The 20,745-nt window shown below is 41.3% G+C and overlaps 1 protein-coding gene across 3 annotated transcripts in view; it reads left to right on the forward strand.

Moving 5' to 3' along the window:
• TMC6 (transmembrane channel like 6) overlaps nucleotides 1–20,745 on the forward strand; it is a 113,137-nt gene that overhangs the window by 77,403 nt on the left and 14,989 nt on the right. For 2 of the 3 annotated variants that reach the window (XM_073684183.1, XM_073684184.1), the window contains exons 11-17: nucleotides 403–558; nucleotides 2,818–2,990; nucleotides 3,091–3,172; nucleotides 4,614–4,711; nucleotides 7,085–7,180; nucleotides 17,355–17,430; nucleotides 18,335–18,468. In XM_073684183.1, the coding sequence (XP_073540284.1) occupies nucleotides 403–558; nucleotides 2,818–2,990; nucleotides 3,091–3,172; nucleotides 4,614–4,711; nucleotides 7,085–7,180; nucleotides 17,355–17,430; nucleotides 18,335–18,468 (815 nt within the window). The remainder of the gene's footprint in view (nucleotides 1–402; nucleotides 559–2,817; nucleotides 2,991–3,090; nucleotides 3,173–4,613; nucleotides 4,712–7,084; nucleotides 7,181–17,354; nucleotides 17,431–18,334; nucleotides 18,469–20,745) is intronic. The other variant, XM_073684186.1, reaches the window with a different exon arrangement.

The raw sequence follows: 20,745 nt of genomic DNA on the forward strand, positions 1-20,745 counted from the left end.
TCTCTTGGCCACGCCAACGGTGCTCCAAAGCCTCCTCATTTGCATATGTTTTAAAACTATTTTTTCAGGCGCTGTAACAAGTTCAGTAGTCATAGGGGCTAAGTCCCCTACAACACTGTATAGCTCATTTAAAATGCATTTTGGGGGTGACTGACTCCCTTTAACCGATCGGCGGTTATTTAACACCCTGTTTATACAGGCAGACCACTGTAACCAATGTGCACTGAGCAATCTGTGATAGATCCTTTAGTAGCAGTTCTTAGGAGGCCGAGCCCTGTTTACACAGGAGGTTGCGCTGCCGAGAACCTTGAATGAGCATTCTTATCTTGAAGTGTAAATGCACCTTTAGTCATTTATAATCATGTTGTTTTTAAATCTGTGATTCTATTCTGTTGCTTTCAGGAGTTACTCAGTGAGCGGAGACCAAATCGGCATAATCATGACTTCAGGAAGAGACTACAGCATGTGTGTGTCCTGATCTTCTCATGGATATTGTGTGTGGGCAGTTGGTTGGGGTCAGCATTGGCGGTCTATGTCATTGCAGAGAACCTGCACAAGGTCCGTTCTACGTCCTAGTATCTGTGCCAAATCAGTCCTGCCATATAGACTTGAAGACAAGTAGTTAAAGCAAGAGATAACTTAATTTAAATCTTTGTTATTATTTATATGCTGGGGCGATATAAATACCCTGTTGTGTGCACTAGGGGTGTGATAGGTGGCGTCTTCTGTGTGGTGGAGGTGGAATGGGTGGCTTGTTCTGGAGGTGGAATGGGTGGCCTCTTCTGGGGAGCAGGATAGGTGGATTTTATTTAGCAAGTGATGTGCTGTGTAGAAAACCCACTCACACAAACATATTAGTGATTTGAAAACCTAATACATAAAAAGTACATGTACTCATCCTTGAGGGATAGTCCTGGTCAGTATCCTTTGGCTGACTTTAACATGCTACTTCAATGCACTCAAGTCTTCCAATGTGCTTATTCGGAAGCCACAGCTTACCCTACTCTGGAAGAGGTGACATGTGATGGCTGGGGGCTTAGGATTTTTGTAGGACTGATAACATCAGCTCCAGGTCAGAAGCTGACAGGGAGGGGAAAGTAAGCAGCTAAGTATAGAAATGGTTGGGCTGCAAAGAGGTAATTGGGATGTCTTGTGTTAAAAGGAACCTGTCCTGTTCAAAATGATATCTGATTTGCAGGCAGGAGGAGCTGATCAGATTAATGTACATTTTTTTTCATGGGAAAAGTTCATGCTGCAGCCCTTTTCCGTTTTTGCGCTATCATTTTTTGGTCCCCTTCTTCCCAGAGCCATAACCTTTTTATTTTTCCGTAAATCTAGCCATGTGAGGGCTTGTTTTTTGCGGATCGAGTTGTACTTTTGAACAACACCATTGGTTTTACCATATTATGTACTGGAAAACGGGGGAAAAAATTCCAAGTGCAGTGAAATTGTAAAAAAAAAAAAGGGCAATTCCACAATTGTTTTTTTTTTTTACCATGTTCACTAAATGCTAAAACTAACCTGCCATTATGATTCCCCAGTTGATTATGAGTTTGAGGTACCAAACATGTATAGGTTCTTTTTTATTTGAGTGGTGAAAAAAAAATCCCAAATTTGTTAAAAAATAAATAAATAAATAAATAAATAAAAATTGGCGCCATTTTCCGAGACCCATAGTGTCTCTATTTTTCGGGATCTGGGGCCGGGTGAGAGCTTGTTTTGTGCACGCCGAGCTGATGTTTTTATTGATACCAAATTAGGGTAGATACGATCTTTTGATCGCCTGTTATTGCATTTTATTGCAATGTTGCAGAGACCAAAAGGACTTAATTCTGGTGTTTAGATTTTTTTTCTTGTTACGCCATTTACCGATCTGATTCTTTTTTGTACAGATCAGCTGTCATGTGCCCAGAAAGGTGCTGGCTCAGCCCCGGAGCCCGCACCAAAGGGGGAGACACGACATGCGCGGTACATGTATGGAGCATGTCGTGAAGGGATTAAAACTTGTATTATATTCTTTGATTCATTTTAATCATTCACTGGTGTTTATATACAGTACATGAGACCAGTGGGTGTTCCTATTCACTTACAGTCTTCCCTGTATGGCTGTGTATGCAGAGATAGCTATCGGTCACTAATAGGACCGACCACTCGACTCGTATGTATAAAAACATCAGGGATTTCAATTAATAAAAAAGTTTTGCCGAATCTTTTCCCTATGAACCTATCTATATCATTCTGTTCAGTTTTTCCTTCTGTATACCATGCTTTCCACAAATCGGATTTGTTGTACAGCCTGACTGGTTCCCTTTAACTCTTCAGCCTGAAATGCAGTTATTGCGCATACTTGTCCAAGCCCTGGTGGTATGTTTCTTTGGAAACTAGCCGTAAACTATGTGAAACAAAAGCTTTCATAGCAGCAGAAGCAGATGGAAAGAGCAAGTCAATCGGAAACATGTTTATTTTCCTACCACTGTCATAACATGAGAATAACCCATTAAGTAAACCATCAAGACTGTCATGAGTGTAATTAGTCACTCATGATGGGGAAATTGGCAAAAGTTTGGTAAAACTTATGAAAGGAGAGGAAAATTTATGAAAGGAACATGGCAGTATTGATAAAAATGCCAGAAACATTAAAAACGCACACACAAAAGAGACTAAAAATCAATGATTGTGTTGCATTTCATAATTTCCCATTGACTGCTCGTTGGTTTGAGGCCTAAGCCTAAAAAAATTGTAAAAGAACCAGAAAAAATGCAGAAAATGTGTGGAATTAAGAGAAAAGCCAACTACTGATAATTTTTTTTTTTTCAGGATCATCGATATCGACTGAGAAAAGGAGGCGAGCCAGAAGTAGAGGCAATGCTCTTGCCACTGCCATTGGCTGTGTCTTTTTGTAACCTGCTGCTACCATACATGTATCATGCACTGGGGCTTTGGGAGAAGCTGGACTCTCCCATATTAGAAGTCTATATTGCTATTTGCAGGTTACAGACGGTCTAGCTTCTATTCTCACTTTTTTCAATCCTATTGTACCTTTTCCTTCCCATTCTGAACTCTCTTTTCTCTTACCATTGTTTCTTATAGAAATCTTTTGCTAAAGGTGGTCATCCTTGGTGTGCTGTGTTATCACTGGATATTGCGTAAAACAAACTACACGGAGAATAAGGTATACTTTTCTGAGGGAGGTTTCCTGGAGTTGACACGGTTGCCTCAGGCATCTTTTTGTGTAATTGAAATATGTGCTTCAGACCAATGGAAAGGAGTTTACTTGGATGTAACAATTTTAGGACTTTTGTTTTACAAAGGACAAGCATACCCATTTTGTGATAGTGTCTGGCAATGTTCAAAACATAGTTCTGCCAATTCACAAATTACTTGTCATACCACACATGGAATATTGTGTAAAGTTTGAGCAAGAAAAGCAGAGGTGGATGGCTTCAAAGTCTGGTAATCTTAAGAAAATAATGGAATGGGTAGACTAGAATAGCAAGAAATATGGGAAGATTTATTAAAACTGGTGTAAGGAGACACTTGAGGAGTTGCCCATACCAAGCAATCAGACTGCCCTCCTTACTTTATTTAATCCCCCCATAAACTAAAAATATCTAGGCAGTCCACACTTTACTTTGTACTGACGTTCTAAAATCTCAATGCAGCGTAGGTGCACAAAGTTGTGTGGTTGGAGAGCCAACTTTCAAACATGGCCAAACTCTCCACAGAGAAGGTAAATATGGTTTATTACCATGTTTACTTATTCGATCTTTGTATACACACCACTTAACCACTTCCTGTGTATACAGACTAGGAGTTACTGACAGTGCTTCCTCCTCTGGGCCTAGTGGTCATGTGATTGCTGGGTGTAGGGATTGAGTCAGAGCTGCTGGATCCTGAGAGACCCAGTTAGCTCTGCTATTCGGTTAGGAGGTTAAATTTTCCCTGTAACTAGGGATATACAAACCCCAGTTACAGTAATAAAAAGCACGTATTAATATGTTAAAATGTCTCCCAAAGGTCTCTTGTGTGGAAAGAAAAAAAACTCTACGGTCAGTCTGAATCGCTGTTCCTAGTTCCACCCCCATAAAAAATGTTCAGTATATAAAAATTGCTAAGGGACGGGGACTGCAATTTTAGAAATATTTTGTTGTTCTTTGTGGCCGTAAAAAAATGGGAAAAATAGAGACGCATTTCACATCTTTCTTTATAATTTTTGCTGATATTGGGGGAAAATGTAAAACAATTAAAAATGATGCCCCATGTATTGTGGAAAAAAAAGGCAAAAATTATTTGAATATTCTTTAGAACCCATTTTTTCCAACATCAGTTTATCTGCACACCTGTGGCTAAAGTTGGCCAACCCTATAAATATACTGATACATGTTGCCAGGACACATGCAAACATACATGTCATAATATGTATAAATGTCCACATTACCAGACATCTATTTGATATGACAGTGAAGTAAGCACTGCAATCGTACATTTAACCACTGATGACTATAGAAAAAGACGTAATACTTCATGTCCCTCTGTATAATAAGACCTGCTGTTATCTGCCGCTTATTTTCCAAAAGCATCCTCAGATCATCTATATTCTTCCTAATCTTTAGTGCTGGGAGACATTTGTTGGACAGGAACTCTTTCGCTTTGTGATAATGGACCTGATTTTCACATTGCTGGACACTTTGTTTGGTGAACTATTTTGGAGGTAAATATCTCTTAATTTGTTTATTAATTAAAACTAAGACAAACCATTATTTTTAACTATATACTATAACATCATTGTCTATACATATGAGGGCAGCCATCTTGTCAGAGAAGTGAACAGCAGTTTAGAGATTTGCTTCACAGCAGCCATATAGGAAGAAGAAACTTCATGCAGAAAACACAATATTTATGGAATAGTTTTGAGGACATGCTCTGTCAACTGTGCAGAGGTCACTGCGCAGAGAGAGGGAAGTTGAAGAGGTTATCTCGCCTTCTTAAATAGATTTCAGAGTTCTTATAAAAGCAGTCTATCAGTGGTGTTCAGCCTACTAGGGGGTGCACAATTTGTGGCCTGAGGGCCACACCCTGCTAGTTGCCAGAAGCCCAGCTGATCACTGTGTGATGATCGTTGGGGGCCAGCCGCTAGTGTGCTGCTCAGTGACCAATGAGCACTTTCCTTCACTGCAGAGGAGAGTGCTCATTGGTTATTACAGGCTCTTATTAGTGGCAGAAGAGACTCTGTGACATGACATCACATCCCTGCTCTGTGTGCCAGGAGCTTCTGCAGTGAAGGAACTCACTAATGGTTTAGTTCCCATCCACTGCAGGACTCTTAGGTTCTGCTGTAGAAGCAGAGTGATATTCCTCTTCATGCATGGGAAGAAGGCAAAAGGAAGGCATCATTAATGTCTCCCCACCTCCTCAGCCTTCAAAAGGGCAGGACTTAAAGTGTGGTGGGGATGGGGCTTTGTGATCCTATATATCTGCTACTACACAAGAGGAGATATATGTGCCCAACCTGCAAGGGAAATCAGTTAAGTATTAAGTGACTATGGGCCCATTTGCACTTTCCCACCACGGCTGTTAAACAACCACTAGTCGGCTACATGCAAGACAATCAGCTTTTATTTAGTGTTTTTAAAAAGGTTGATCACACTTCCATGCTCACAGAGTGATCATTAGGCCACGTTCAGTATTTGATGAGTTTTTTACATCAGTGTAAGCCAAAACCATGAGTGTGTGCTAGAGGAAAAGTATAATAGAAACACGTCACCACTTCTGTATTTGATTGTTCCACTCCTGATTTTGGCTTACACATACTGATGTAAAATGCTGACCAAATACTGAATGTGGCCTTAATGTAATTGTTCTATGCACATAGAACATCTGCAGCAGATCACCTGGTTACGCAGAATAATTATATTCTAATAATAAAGCCTAAAGGGGTTATCCAAGCTCAGAAGAAAAGTCTGCATGTGTGCACTGTATGTTACTGCACACTTCTGAAATATGACAGCGTGTGGTGCACACATTGTCATGATTCCTGGGTAGTCTATACCCAGATTGGTGGTTTCATGGCCACTTGTATGTGATTTTTAAACTTGCGGTCACATGCTGACTAGTCTAACTAGAATTGAAAAGAATTGAAAGGAGCACAGGAGTCTAGTTGGCACATGACTGAAAGTGTGCAAATCACATACGTGTGGTCATTTAAAGCGTTTAAGCCCTGCCCTGTAGCTGGCTGGATCTGGCCAGCTCTAATACTGCAGAGGCAAAACACAATAGAGGCCAATAGCACAACCTTGCTACTCATGCAAACTTTCAATTTCAATATCAAGAATGCCTCAAGTAGGTAGCTGAAGACAGGAAATAGTACAAACCATACAAGCTGTCCCCATCACATATTGTCAATGGTGACTCATGTGATCTTCCCCCAACTTTATACTGCAGGCGTTAAATTACATTGTTATCTTGGTGATGATAATGCGATAACTGCTAGTGATCTCTACAGAGTAGGAAGTGTCGGTTTATGAGGTTCTGTGGCCAATGTGAAAACTGCAAGATTTCAGGATTTATTAAAGATAATTTTAATTTGTTTAACTTGGATATTTTAACAAAAAGTGATTTTCTGATAATGAACTCCATTTGATTGCTTAAGTACTGGATAATAAACGTTTTGCAATATTCTAATGTACAGTACATTGTTTCACTTCAATATCATTCTCAAGATTTCTGCTTCTTGTCAACAAATTTCAAGGGGGGGGGGGGGTTTGTTTTGTTTTTTTTGCGGATGGTAAGAGCGTGTGTGTCTTGGCAAATGCTACCAACCTGTACACAAGGACAGAAAAGAGATGGGTTATGTTAAAATGTAAGTTAATGAGGGCTGACTAGGGTAAGCAGGGCTAAGTCAAGGAAAGCTTCCATTCATTGAAAGTAAGCACGTCTTTGAAAATGGCGAGGAGTTGAAGCAAATTATGAGCCAAACCGTTCATCTTACGTGAATTGTGAAATTCCCTAATTGTAGACCTTGCTCCATAAGTCGCTCATTTCTCTAGGATATTGTTTGCTCACACACCACCATCTTTTGTGACAGGTTAATCTTGCAGAAGAAGCTGAAACAAAAGTGTCGGACAGAATTTGACATTGCTCGAAATGTACTGGCGCTCATCTATGGACAGACACTGGCATGGTGAGTCTGTTTATCTTGTACAGTGTCCTGGTTATGATTGAGTTAAAGTGATTTTGGCAGTATACAATGCGCAGCCCTAGATAAGGGTAATGTATTGCATGCCCAGGTCCATGACGTTACTATAAGGTTCTATGACAATACTGCGTAGAAAAAACACGACAAAAAGACGACGTGTGCACAGACCCTAACACTACACAAAATAAATTGTGCCATGTATCTATTAAGTACGTACAGAGAATAGAAGGGTCAGCACTCCATTCCTGAAGATGCTACATGTATCTTGCATATTATTTGTAAAGGGGCATTACACCATTGATGTAACTTTTTGGGAGTGGCTTATTTTTGCTAAAGCACTAGGGTACCAGATTATAATGACAGGTCTGCACTGGATACAGTAGTAATGTTCAGTCTTCTGTATTATTTATCTCCTGAAAACCAGATTTGTCGCCCATAAGAACCTGTCAGCATGCGGATGTTATGCGTTTGAAGACATGAACGCTGAGCTAATTGGTTTTCATAAGTAACAAGTCCCGTCTTAATGTTAGGTGTAAATCTCCTTTGATAGACATTTTTTTTTCTTGACTGATGTATAAAAGTATTGATGCACTGGTTTGTAGTGTATTTTATATTTTCATGTTCGTGTCTTCTTTTATATACGTAGCTCTTGGAAACAGACTGGGGTTCAGCGGTCAGAAATAACAACTTAGTCTTGTTTCACACCATTTTTATATTGTAAAGAAAAAAGCCTGATCTGTTGTAAAATTGATGTGAACAGGTGCATTTTAAAGGAAAGAAATCATTTTTTTTTAAAACATATCATTTGCTCAGGTTTTTTTTGTTTTTGTTAAAAAAAAAAAATAATCATTTTTTTATGACATGGATGGGATGTGTCAGGAGATCATGTGACTTGTTTTCTGGGGAAAAAAAAGACAACTTCACCATACCTTTGCGTGCATTTTCCATAGACTTCAATGTTTTAAATAAAAAAAATAAAAAAAAACTGATTAAAAATGTATCCACAACACAGCATTTTTGTTTTTTGCATCATGTAAAGACACCTTGAAAGGGATATGTGCACAAACGTATATCCAATGCATAACCATTTACCATATGTCTTTCTCATTACACTCTATGAAAATCCAAACATCCTTTTAAATAGTGTCAAAATAATGTCAAATACACCACAAAAACATGGGGTGAAACAAGCCTTAGCTCTCAATAGACATCAGGGTACTGTTGATGAGCTCCTATCAAACACCTGCCTGTTCAAGCCAGACAAAGAGGCATGGCATTTCTTAGCTGTTAGCAGAGTTGAGCAGTTTTCTTTTGCATATATCTGGAAAACAGTAATGTGAAATGAATCGTAGAGCGTTAAAGCACTTCTTTTTAAGAATCTGTCATCAGTTGTTTGCTATGTAATCTCTAAGCAGCATGATGCAGGGGCAGAAATCCAGATTCCAGTGATGTCACTTACTGGACTGTGTTTTGCTGTTTAAGTAAAATCAATGTTTTATGAGCATGCTATTATCACTATAGAACTAGAATCTCGATGCTTAAAATTTTTCACAACAGAATTCTGGCAAAAAAGCTTTGAAAAATTGCAAAATTTAGGAGCAGCTTGGAGTTGCACCTAAACTTTGATTTTTGTAGTGTTCAATCCAGTTTCTCCCAACTCCACCGAATAGGTTGGGACGGGGGGGGGGGGGCTTGGTGACCACAGCTCTTCAAATTCAAGAGTCAGCAAGTGTTGGGTGTGGTTACAGCTGCAGCTCACTATGCTCTGAGCGATGACTGAAGCCGCACCGGCCTACCTCGATGACTGAAAGCCCAAGACTGGGCGCTGAGCATCTTCAGAACGCGATTATCCTGCAGTTAAACCCTATATCTACAGGTTAATAGCGTTTTTTTTTTACATGTTGGGTTCCCTTTAAATCCAAAATGTTGCGATTTTTGCACTGACCAGAGATCTTGGACTCACTTCCCATTCTGTACAGATGACATTTGTGAAGTCCATGTCCTTACAGGAGAAAGCACAATGACAGATAAGACCACAACAGGGGATGGTCACTGCTCACCTACTCACCCTCTCTTTACAGTGACCTTTGATCTGATCAGAGCATGCCTAGAAAGCTGCTCTTTAGAAGTAAGAGGCAGTCTATTGCTGGAACAAGAGGAATGTGTTTAGTATTTGGCTTAGTGGCCACTGTGAAGATTACAAAATTTAAACCATACATGATTTTGTATTGACACATTCACTTTAAAGAGTAATCGGCATATATTTTTTTATGAATTAATAGTAGTGAAGTGATTACAGAAAAATGCAACTTTCTTCTGTTCATTCACTCTGAGCAGAAGACCGACTGTAGCTCACTGATAAATGAGATTGCTGCTCATATAAGTCTTTGAAGATTGGAGGAACTAGAGGCAGAAACCGATAAGTTTACCTGAAACAACAGGAATGCAGCTGCATATATAAATAACTCCAACTCCTGTTTCCTGTCCTGTCCTGTCCTGAATCTCATAGAGAGCCTTATTGCACAATAAGAGTCAAATGTCAACAGGATACACTTCGTCTTTTAAAGATCATCACCGAGTCCTACTAATTTCTAGGATGTTTAGTAAAGAAGCCCAATTCCCCAAAATGCTGTGTAAAATGTAAAGAAAACCACAATGCAATGATTTGGTAATTTCTTATAGCTACGATATGTTAGAAAAAAATAACTCATTTATAAATTGATTGGCAGCAACACATCTTAAAAAAGTTGGGACAGCTGAAAAACAGCTGCAGGGTCAATTTTCATTTTGGTCACATGACTGTATAAAAAGACCATGTTGGAGAGGCAGAGTCTCTCAGAAGCAAAGATGGTCAGAGATTCACCAATCTGTGAACAACTGCGGCCAAAAATTGTAGAACAATTCCAGAAAAATGTTCCTTCATGTAAAATTGCAAAGACTTTGAATATCCCACCATCTAGATTACATAATATAATAAAAAGTTTCAGAGATTCTGGAAAAATCAATGTGCACTAGGGTCAAGGCTGCCTGCCATATGGGATGCTCATGATCTACGGGCCCTCGGGTGGCACTCCATTAAAAACTGTCATGATTCAGTTGGCAGATGAATGCATGGGCTCAAGAATACTTCCAGAAATCATTGTGAACACAGTTCGCTGTGCAACCCACAAATGTAATTTAAAGCTCTATCATGCAAAGATGAAGCCATATATCAACACAATCCAGAAATACTGCTGTCTGCTTTGGGCCAAAGCTCATTGAAATTGGACTAAGGCGAAATGGAAAACTGTTCTTTGGTCAGATGAAACAAAATGTGAAATTCTTTATGGAATCCACAGATGCCGTGTCCTGCAAACTTACGAGGAGAGGGACTATCCAGCTTGTTATCAGTGCACAGTTCACGAGCCTGCATCTCTAGTGGTATGGGATTGCATTATTGCTTATGGCATGGGCAACTTGCACATCCTGAAAGGCACTATTAATGCTGAGCACTAAATAAAGGTTTTAGAACAACATATGCCTCCATCCAGACAACATCTATTTCAGGGAAGGTCTTGCATATTTCAGCAAGACAATGCTAAACCTCATGCTGCATCCATCACATTAGCATGGCTTCTCAGAAGAAGAGTTTGGGTGATGAACCAGCCGCCTGCAGTCCAAACCTTTTCACTTATAGAAAACATTTTGGTGCATTATGAAACAAAAAATCAGTCAAAGACCCAGAACCTTTGAACAGCGAGAATCCTACATCCGACAAGAACGGGGCAACATTCCTCTACCAAAACTCCAGCAATTTGTTTCCTCACTTCCCAGACGTTTACAGACTGTTGTAAAAAAAGAGGAGATGCTACAGAATTATAGACATGGCTCGGGCCATTAATTTTTATGAGATGTGTTTCTGCCATGAATTTCTAAATGAGGTAATATTTTCAAATGAAATCGAAAAATGTCTAATTTTCACCTTCTGATTTGTGTTCTTTTGTGAATAAGACTTGACTAGAAGAAATTTCCGGCTCATTGCTTATTTGTTTTCTTTACATTTTTACATTTTACACAGCATCCACACTTTTTTGGAATTGGGATTGGTTGTAGATACACACTAAAAATCTCACCACCTGTGCAAGCTACTCACAATATTTTTCTACTGAAGTGGTATTATATTTGTCATATTTTGTAATATTGACCACACTGTTTGTGAAGGCTGTCTACATACCAAGATGTGAAGTATTGGTTTAAAGGGCTATTCTCAAATTTGGAAGTTATGAGGGGGATGTAGGATAACTTCTCGACGGCTAGGACCCCGATCATTCCAAGAACCAGGGCTCTGGCGCGGTAGTGTATCATGCACACTGGCTCTCCATTCATTCTTATGGGTGTGCCGAAGACCAGCCAAGACCAGCACTCGACTATGTGTGGCGGTCCCATTAATAATGAATGGTGTGAAGGTGTGCATGATCAACAACCAATCACATGGGCATCTTCAGAGCCCCAGTTCTTTGGATTGGTGGGGTCCCAGTAGTGAGATATCAAGACGTTATCCCCTGTCCTATGGATAGGGAATAACTCCAAAGAGTACTGCTTTTAAAAGTGATATTTTAACTTTATTTTGCGCTTCAGTTCAACAATGGCGACACCAAATATATCTACTAGTAAGGTTTACTAGTTATGAAAGTTAAAAAGCTTTTAGTTTGTGTCACCATATTCTGGAATGTATAATCTTTTTTCCCCATCAGTGAAGCTGTGTAAGGGCTTGTGTTTTTGTTTCTGTTTGTTTGTTTTTTTTCAGGGAAAACTATAGTTTGTTTTGGTATCATTTTGTCACATAATTTTTTTTTTTATCATTTTTTTTATTTGTTTATGAGAAGCCAATCCAGAGCCTTGTTTAGCCCCCAGTTGCCATGACAACCCATTGATACCCAACATCCATGTCACAGGAAATAATGGGGTGACACATTGCCAACCCCCACCATCCCCCACCCATTTGGTGTTTGACCACATAGCTGTCATAGTTGCTGTTGAGCTTGGCATTCAAGGGTTAAATTGCTGTGATCTACTGTAGTTACAGGCGGAAGTCAGCTGTTTAACACAGCCAGGGTGAGCCCATGAGCCCATTTTATGCATGACATACAGTACAGACCAAAAGTTTGGACACACCTTCTCATTTAAAGATTTTTCTGTATTTTCATGACTTTGAAAATTGTACATTCACACTGAAGGCATCAAAACTATGAATTAACACATGTGGAATTATATACTTAACAAAAAAGTGTGAAACAACTGAAAATATGTCTTATATTCTAGGTTCTTCAAAGTAGCCACCTTTTGCTTTGATGACTGCTTTGCACACTCTTGGCATTCTCTTGATGAGCTTCAAGAGGTAGTCACCGGAAATGGTTTTCACTTCACAGGTGTGCCCTTTCAGGTTTAATAAGTGGGATTTCTTGCCTTATAAATGGGGTTGGGACCATCAGTTATACTGTGCAGAAGTATGGTGGATACACAGCTGATAGTCCTACTGAATAGACTGTTAGCTGCTTTTTTCTTGCCATAATACAAATTCTAAGTAAAGAAAAATGAGTGGCTATCATTACTTTAAGAAATGCAGGTCAGTCAGTCCGAAAAATTGGGCAGACTTTGAAAGTGTCCCCAAGTGCAGTTGCAAAAACCATTAAGCGCTACAAAGAAACTGGCTCACATGAGGCCTGCCCCAGGAAAGGAAGACCAAGAGTCACCTCTGCTTCTGAGGATAAGTTTATCCGAGTCACCAGCCTCAGAAATCGCAGGTTAACAGCAGCTCAGATTAGAGACCAGGTCAATGCCACACTGAGTTCTAGCAGCAGACACATCTCTACAACAACTGTTAAGAGGAGACTTTGTGCAGCAGGCCTTAATGGTAAAATAGCTGCTATGAAACCACTGCTAAGGACAGGCAACAAGCAGAAGAGACTTGTTTGGGCTAAAGAACACAAGGAATGGACATTAGACCAGTGGAAATCTGTGCTTTGGTCTGATGAGTCCAAATTTGAGATCTTTGGTTCCAACCACTGTGTCTTTGTGCGACGCAGAAAAGGTGAACGGATGGACTCTACATGCCTGGTTCCCACCGTGAAACATGGAGGAGGAGGTGTGATGGTGTGGGGGTGCTTTGCTGGTGACACTGTTGGGGATTTATTCAAAATTGAAGGCATACTGAACCAGCATGGCTACCACAGCATCTTTCAGCGGTATGCTATTACATCCGGTTTGCATTTAGTTGGGCTATCATTCATTTTTCAACAGGACAATGACCCTAAACACACCTCCAGGCTATGTAAGGGCTATTTGACCAAGAAAGAGAGTGATGGGGTGCTACGCCAGATGACCTGGCCTCCACAGTCACCAGACCTGAACCCAATCAAGATGGTTTGGGGTGAGCTGGACCGCAGAGTGAAGGCAAAAGGGCCAACAAGTGCTAAGCACCTCTGGGAACTCCTTCAAGATTGTTGGAAGACCATTTCCGGTGACTACCTCTTGAAGCTCATCAAGAGTAGAGATGAGCGGTGTTCGACTAGAACTATTCGCCAATCTCAAATTCGAGCTGTTTTGGGCGGTGTTCGAGTCGTTCGACGAACGCAAACGATTTGCAAAAATTCGGCTGTTCGAGGTTATGTTCGATAACTGTTCGTGCACCAAAAGCATAACTGGATTTTTTCACATCATGCAGGGATTGTTTGCCACTCACTGTAATGCCACAGCCATGGTGGTTGTGGCATTACAGTGGTTGCCCAAATCGATGGGAACAGTGCTCACAGTGAAACATGAAAAGCCGGCAATTCAGCAGCGGCATACACCGGTAGCCGACAATTTAGAACAGAAAGAATAGAGCATTACACATAGATTAGATAGATAGATAGATAGATAGATAGATAGATAGATAGATAGAAACATGTCAGTCACATATATAATAAGTACAGTGACAGTGTTGATTACTGTACTTGTCATTCAGTGTTAAAATAAAGGATTTATTAAAAAAAAAAATTGGCGTGGGGTTCCCCGTAATTTTAGTCTCTAGCAGAGGTTAAGCAGACGGCTGGGGCAGATGTTCAAAGCCTGGGAAGGGGGTAATACCCACAGAGCTTCCCAGGCTACTAATATCAGCTCCCAGCTGAATACCTAGCCTTTACTAGCTATTAAAATGGGGGACCCAAAAAAAAATGACAGCTGGGAGCTGATATTAATAGCCCAGGAAGGGTGCCATGAATATTGGCCCCCTCCCAGGCTAGAAACACCAGCCGTCAGCCGCCCCAGAAATGGCACATCCATAGGATGCGCCAATTCTGGCACTTAGACTCGCTCTTCCCACTGCCCTGTAGCGGTGGCAGTGGGATAATAGGGTTGGGGTTGATGTCCGCTTATAATGCCAGCTGACATCAAGCCCAGGTTAGTAATGGAGAGGCGTCTACAAGACACCCCCATTACTAACCCCATAGTCAAAGTTAAAAAAAAACACAAACACCCAGAATAAAGTCCTTTAATTGAAATAAACACACAATTCTTTAATGTTCTAAATTAAACCATACTTACCATGAAATAATTTAAAAAAAAAAAAAAAATACGTGGGGCTTCGCCCTATTTTTGTGTCCAGCCAGGTACAACTAGGCAGCTGGGGACTGGAATCCGCAGCGCAGGGAGGCCCAAGCTTTCTGCCCCCCCCCCCCGCTGCAAATTGCAGTCCGCAGCCACCCCAGGAAATGGCGCGTTCATAGAAGCGCCATCTTCTGGCGCTGTACCCAACTCATCCAGGGCCCTGGTGCGGTCGCTCACTGGGTAATAAAGGGGTTAGGGCCAGCTTGGTATTATCAGCTGGCCCTAAGCCCGAAATTCATGGGGTCACGCCAATATTAGACATGACAGCCATGAATTTCTAGTAAAGTATTTTAAAAAAAGACAACACCCAGAATAAAGTCCTTTAATTGAAATAAACACACAATTCTTTAATGTTCTAAATTAAACCATACTTACCATCATGCCCGTTCCAGCTGAAGCCAATGTCTCCTGCAATAAAAGTAAAATAATAAACCAACCTCATCCTTACCTTTCCATGGTTCCCAGGACGGCTCCAGCTCTGCTACATTCACATGACAGGCTGGATCACAGCCGAAAGCTGCCATCCAGCTTGCCATGCCGCAGACACTGAGAAGCTCAGGCATGCTTGCGCTCCTCAGTGTCTGGCTGTGACGGCATCCAGATGAGCCGAGTTCATGTCCAATGAAGTCAGCTCACCTCATGCACGTCACTGACAGCATGGGACAATTCTCCTGCGCTTGCGGTGAGCGTGAGAGAATTCTCCTGCGCTCACGGCAAGCGCAGGAGATTTTTCCCACGCTTCTCAGTGTCTGCGGCATGGCAAGCTGGATGGCAGCGTTCTGCTGCGCTCCAGCCTGTCATGTGAATGTAGCAGAGCTGAAGCCGTCCTGGGAACCATGAAAGGTAAGGATGAGGTTGGTTTATTATTTTATTTTTATTGCAGGAGATCGTTGGCTTCAGCTGGAATGGGTGTGACGGTAAGTATGGTTTAATTTAGAACATTAAATAATTGTGTGTTTATTTCAACTAAAGGACTTTATTCTGGGTGTTTTGTGTTTTTTTTTATTTTTTTTTTAACTTTGACTATGGGGTTAGTAATGGGGGTGTCTTATAGACGCCTCTCCATTACTACCTGGGCTTGATGTCAGCTGGCATTATAAGCTGACATCAACCCCAGCCCTATTACCCCACTGCCACCGCTACAGGGCAGTAGGAAGAGCGAGGCTAAGTGCCAGAATTGGCGCATCCTATGGATGTGCCATTTCTGGGGCGGCTGACGGCTGGTGTTTCTAGCCTGGGAGGGGGCCAATATTCATGGCACCCTTCCTGGGCTATTAATATCAGCCCCCAGCTGTCTGCCTAGCCTTTGCTAGCTATTAAAATAGGGGGGACCCCACGTCATTTTTTTTTTTGGGTCCTCCATTTTAATAGCTAGTAAAGGCTAGGTATTCAGCTGGGGGCTGATATTAGTAGCCTGGGAAGCTCCGTGGGTATTACCCCCTTCCCAGGCTTCAAACATCTGCCCCAGCCGTCTGCTTAACCTCCGCTAGAGACTAAAATTACGGGGAGCCCACGCCAATTTTTTTTTTAATAAATCCTTTATTTTAACACTAAATGACAAGTACAGTAATCAACACTATCACTGTACTTATTATATATGTGACTGACATGTTTCTATCTATCTAATCTATGTGTGATGCTCTATTCTTTCTGTTCTAAATTGTCGGGTACCGATGCTGAATTGCCGGCCCGCTTTTTTAAAGAGACGGGTGCATGAAAACACTATTATTTTTTTTTTATAAATCCTTTATTTTAACACTAAATGACAAGTACAGTAACCAACACTGTCACTGTACTTCTTATATATGTGACTGACATGTTTCTATCTAATCTATGTGTGATGCTCTATTCTTTCTGTTCTAAATTGTCGGGTACCTATGCTTAATTGCCGGCCGGCTTTTTTAAAGAGAGTGTCTTCTGAGCAGTTTGTCAGCTTTTGGACACCTTTTTAAAGGTGTTTTCTATGTGTTTTTGTTTGCCTGCCATTGGTTTTAACGGTGTTCGACAGTGTTCTAAGGTGTTCGACGAACAGTTCCACGAACATCCCGGTGTTCGACGAACAGTTCCACGAACATCCCGGTGTTCGACGAACCGAACCGAACCCGAACACTACGGGGGTGGCTCAACACTAATCAAGAGAATGCCAAGAGTGTGCAAAGCAGTCATCAAAGCAAAAGGTGGCTACTTTGAAGAACCTAGAATATAAGACATATTTTCAGTTGTTTCACACTTTTTTGTTAACTATATAGTTCCACACGTGTTAATTCATAGTTTTGATGCCTTCAGTGTGAATGTACAATTTTCAAAGTCCTGAAAATACAGAAAAATCTTTAAATGAGAAGGTGTGTCCAAATATTTGGTCTGTACTGTACGTCATGGTCTGTACTGTATGTTGTGTGCACGTGTATAAATGGTGGATGTCAGAAAAATGTGACAATGTTGGGATGGAACAGTTTATTTTGTGCTTAACTGAAAAAGGTACGAAAAGTACATCAATATGTAACCATGTTTCTGTGTCTTCTCTCTCGGATAGGCTGGGCGTTCTCTTTTGCCCTCTCATCCCTGTTGTGCAGACTCTAAAATTGCTCCTGCTGTTCTACGTAAAAAAGGTGAGGTGTGTTGTCAGATCTGTACCGAACAGCACTCTAACTAAGCCTAGTTACCAATAAGGGTATTTTCCCACGATCAGTATTTGTTCAGGTTTGCTTGCGTTTTTCCTTGCGTTTTTGACTCATGCATTTTTGTCTCTTTGGTATGTTAGATTAGATGTGCAGATAGATAGATAGATATGGGATAAATCGATATCCGTGAGATATATAGTTAGTGCCTTACGTCTTTAGCTTACTTTTTATGTATTAACCTAATAAATAAATGAAAAAAATGACGTGGCACTTTGATGTCTGCTTAGTTGTTGTAATTGTACCCACTAATATAAATGTAGGGTATGAGAATGGAGACCCTGTTCTATTGTGTCTAGTTGTAGTGATTTTTTCCTCTTTGGAATATTAGCGCTTATACACATTAAAGGGATTCTCCACTATTAGGACAACCCCTTCTCAATCTGAGTGTTTGCCCCTGTTAAAATAAAGACACTTTTACACTCGCCTCTGGTGCCAGTGCCATTCAAGAGGTGTCAGCACTCGCTCTCTTGGAGCTCAGGTGAGGTTGTTGCTTCATGTGAGCCCTGCGCCCAATCAGTGCCACAGGTTCACAGTCCCCATCTTCAGACGAATAAGTAATCAACAGGAAGTCAGAGCAGTGGCTGCTCCCTCACCTCCTCTTGATTACTTATAGGTTTGAAGGCGGGGAGTTGGCACCAGGCTCACGTGACATGACAACACCGTTGAACAGCGCCAGCACCGGAGGGGAGTATAGTTGTTTTTTTTTTAATGGGGAAAACCTTCAGATTGAGAAAGGGTTGTACTAGTAGTGGATAACCCCTTTAAGTATATGTATCCCTAAATATTTTATTATCAAACTTGAGTCGTGTGAAATATGTCCTTATTCTTATAGGCCAGTCTGATGAGGAACTGTCGTTCTCCAAGCAAACCCTGGAGAGCCTCACATATGAGCACAGCATTTCTCACTCTACTGTGCTTCCCCTCTTTCTTAGGAGCGTCGGTGTTCCTTTCCTACACCGTGTGGTCGTAAGTAGAAATGTTGAGGGGGGTGAAGAGTTAATTGGATAGATAAAACAGGATGTGAGCTAATAAGTAGATTGTGTTTTCTTTCTTGGATATAAATACTATAGTAAGCTGTGTTCCTGGTGTAGCTCTGCTTCACAACATCATTTCCAACACTTCTATCTATTGATCAGTGTGTGAAACTTCATGAGCAAACATACTGGAATGCTGTCAAACCTGCCTCATATGCTGACCAAAATGTATCATGTCTACAAATATTTCACAATATTTGTAGAAGGTTTAGTAAATCAAAAGGTTTTTCTTATCAGCTATCAGGAACTGCAATTGCCAGCTAGGCATTTTCCAAGCAAGGAAATGTATTATATGGTAAGCCCCCTTATGTTTCAGGGTGAACCTGAGAAACGAGCCTCCATCTGTGATCCACAGAAACACATGGGCATGTGTTTCAATTGGATGACTCCTATAAAGGGGTTACAACAAGTTAACTCCTATCCATCTTGAATGGTACAGCATCGTTTGAATGGAGAGAAGGTGTGCATGCTCTACATCTGCTCCATTTATGGTCTATGAGACATCTGTAAAAAGCCGAGCGCTATACTCCTCTTTTTTTCCAGCAGTGCCTTAGACAATTATTGGAGCAGAGGTTAAGCATGTGTACTTTTCTCTCTATTCAAGAGTGATGTTCTCGGGATCTGGTTCCAGAGGCCTTTTCTGGGGACCTGATCTGTCATTCCATAATGCACTGCTTTCTGGCAACAGGAACACATCTGAATTCATGGCATTAAACCGTAATAAAGAAGAAAATAACATGTAACTAAAATCAGTACAAGCAAAGTATTCCCAAAGTTAGACTCTTACATTTACTATCTATATATGTTATCTATATAGGATGAATAAACTTTTACAATTACTATCTATATATACTATATATGCATATCTGACAGTCTTTTCCAAACTGTATCTATCTATCTCCCGGTACGTCATCTGACCCCATCTGCAAACCCTGTGCTGCATATCTGACCATCTTTTCCAAACTGTATCAATCTGACTCCCGATACGTCATCTGACCCCATCTGCAAACCCCATGCTGCATATCTGACTGTCTCTCGGTATGTTCCCTGCATCCAATATCTGCTGTGTATCCACTGATCCCTGCTAATTTCATTCTATCTGTCCATGGTATGTTTGATTCAATCTGCACGTTCATCACCTCAATCCTTTGATCCCAATACACACTGGTCCCTAGCTGTCTGTGTCCTAATTACTCCCCCCCTCCCCCCTTGCTTTTGTGAGCAGTCTTCCTGCGGTTCCTCCCCTCCTGCACACCTGACCCACCTCATGTGCTGGCCAGAGCTCCATAAATCAAGCAAGCCAAGTCTGGCTTTTAAAGGGTCTCTTTTTAAGAGGGCTAAAAATGAAATATGCCAGAAGTGACCAGAAGGTATGGATAACTATTTACTATTTGTACTTCGATTCTCTTTCTCATTCACAGTTAACATTCATTAGGCTTACATATGCCCTTACTGTTTTTGCCCCACTAATCCTCACTCTCCTTCGCTATCCCCAAACCCCAGCACCCTCTAACCAAATCATCATCTCTCCTTTCCTCTTACCTCCCCACCTGATCTCCTCTACAGACCTGCTGCTCAACCTCAGATCTATCCTACCAAAACATAACACCAGCCCGACACTCTCCTTCTCCCACCTGCTTTCCCTCTCTCTGCTTCTCCTCACTGCTGGAGACATTTCTCCCAATTATGGACCCCCCACAGCTTGCACCTCCCACCAATTCCCCCACCTATCGCATCAAACCAACTGCAAACTACCTCAACCTCTCTTACGCAAAATCGGTCCCCCTGACTCCCACCTCCCTGCTCCCTCTCTCTGGAGCACTCTGGAACATCTGCTCTGTTTGCAACAAGCTCCATTTTGTCCACGACCTCTTTACCTATCGTCATCTCTCCTTCCTGGGCATCAGAGACATGGCTGACACCCTCTGACACTGCCTCCCCTGCTGCGCTGTGTTACGGTGGCTTGCACTTCACCCACACTCCTCGCCCTGGTAACAGACATGGTGAAGGAGTGGGTCTTCTTTTTTCTAACAACTGCACCTTTAGCCCTACTTCTCCTCTACCCTCTTATCCCCCCTTCTTTTGAAGTCCACTCTGTCTGCATCTACTCTCCCTCCAACCTCCAAGTGGCTGTCATATACCGACCTCAGGGCTCGATCACTGCCTTTATTTACCAATTCTCCACCTGGCTTCTTTACTTTCTGTCTGC

This window comes from Phyllobates terribilis, unplaced genomic scaffold (assembly GCF_046119375.1).
Source record: "Phyllobates terribilis strain yellow unplaced genomic scaffold, ASM4611937v1 Scaffold_5__5_contigs__length_657084704, whole genome shotgun sequence".
Classification (NCBI taxonomy): domain Eukaryota; kingdom Metazoa; phylum Chordata; class Amphibia; order Anura; family Dendrobatidae; genus Phyllobates; species Phyllobates terribilis.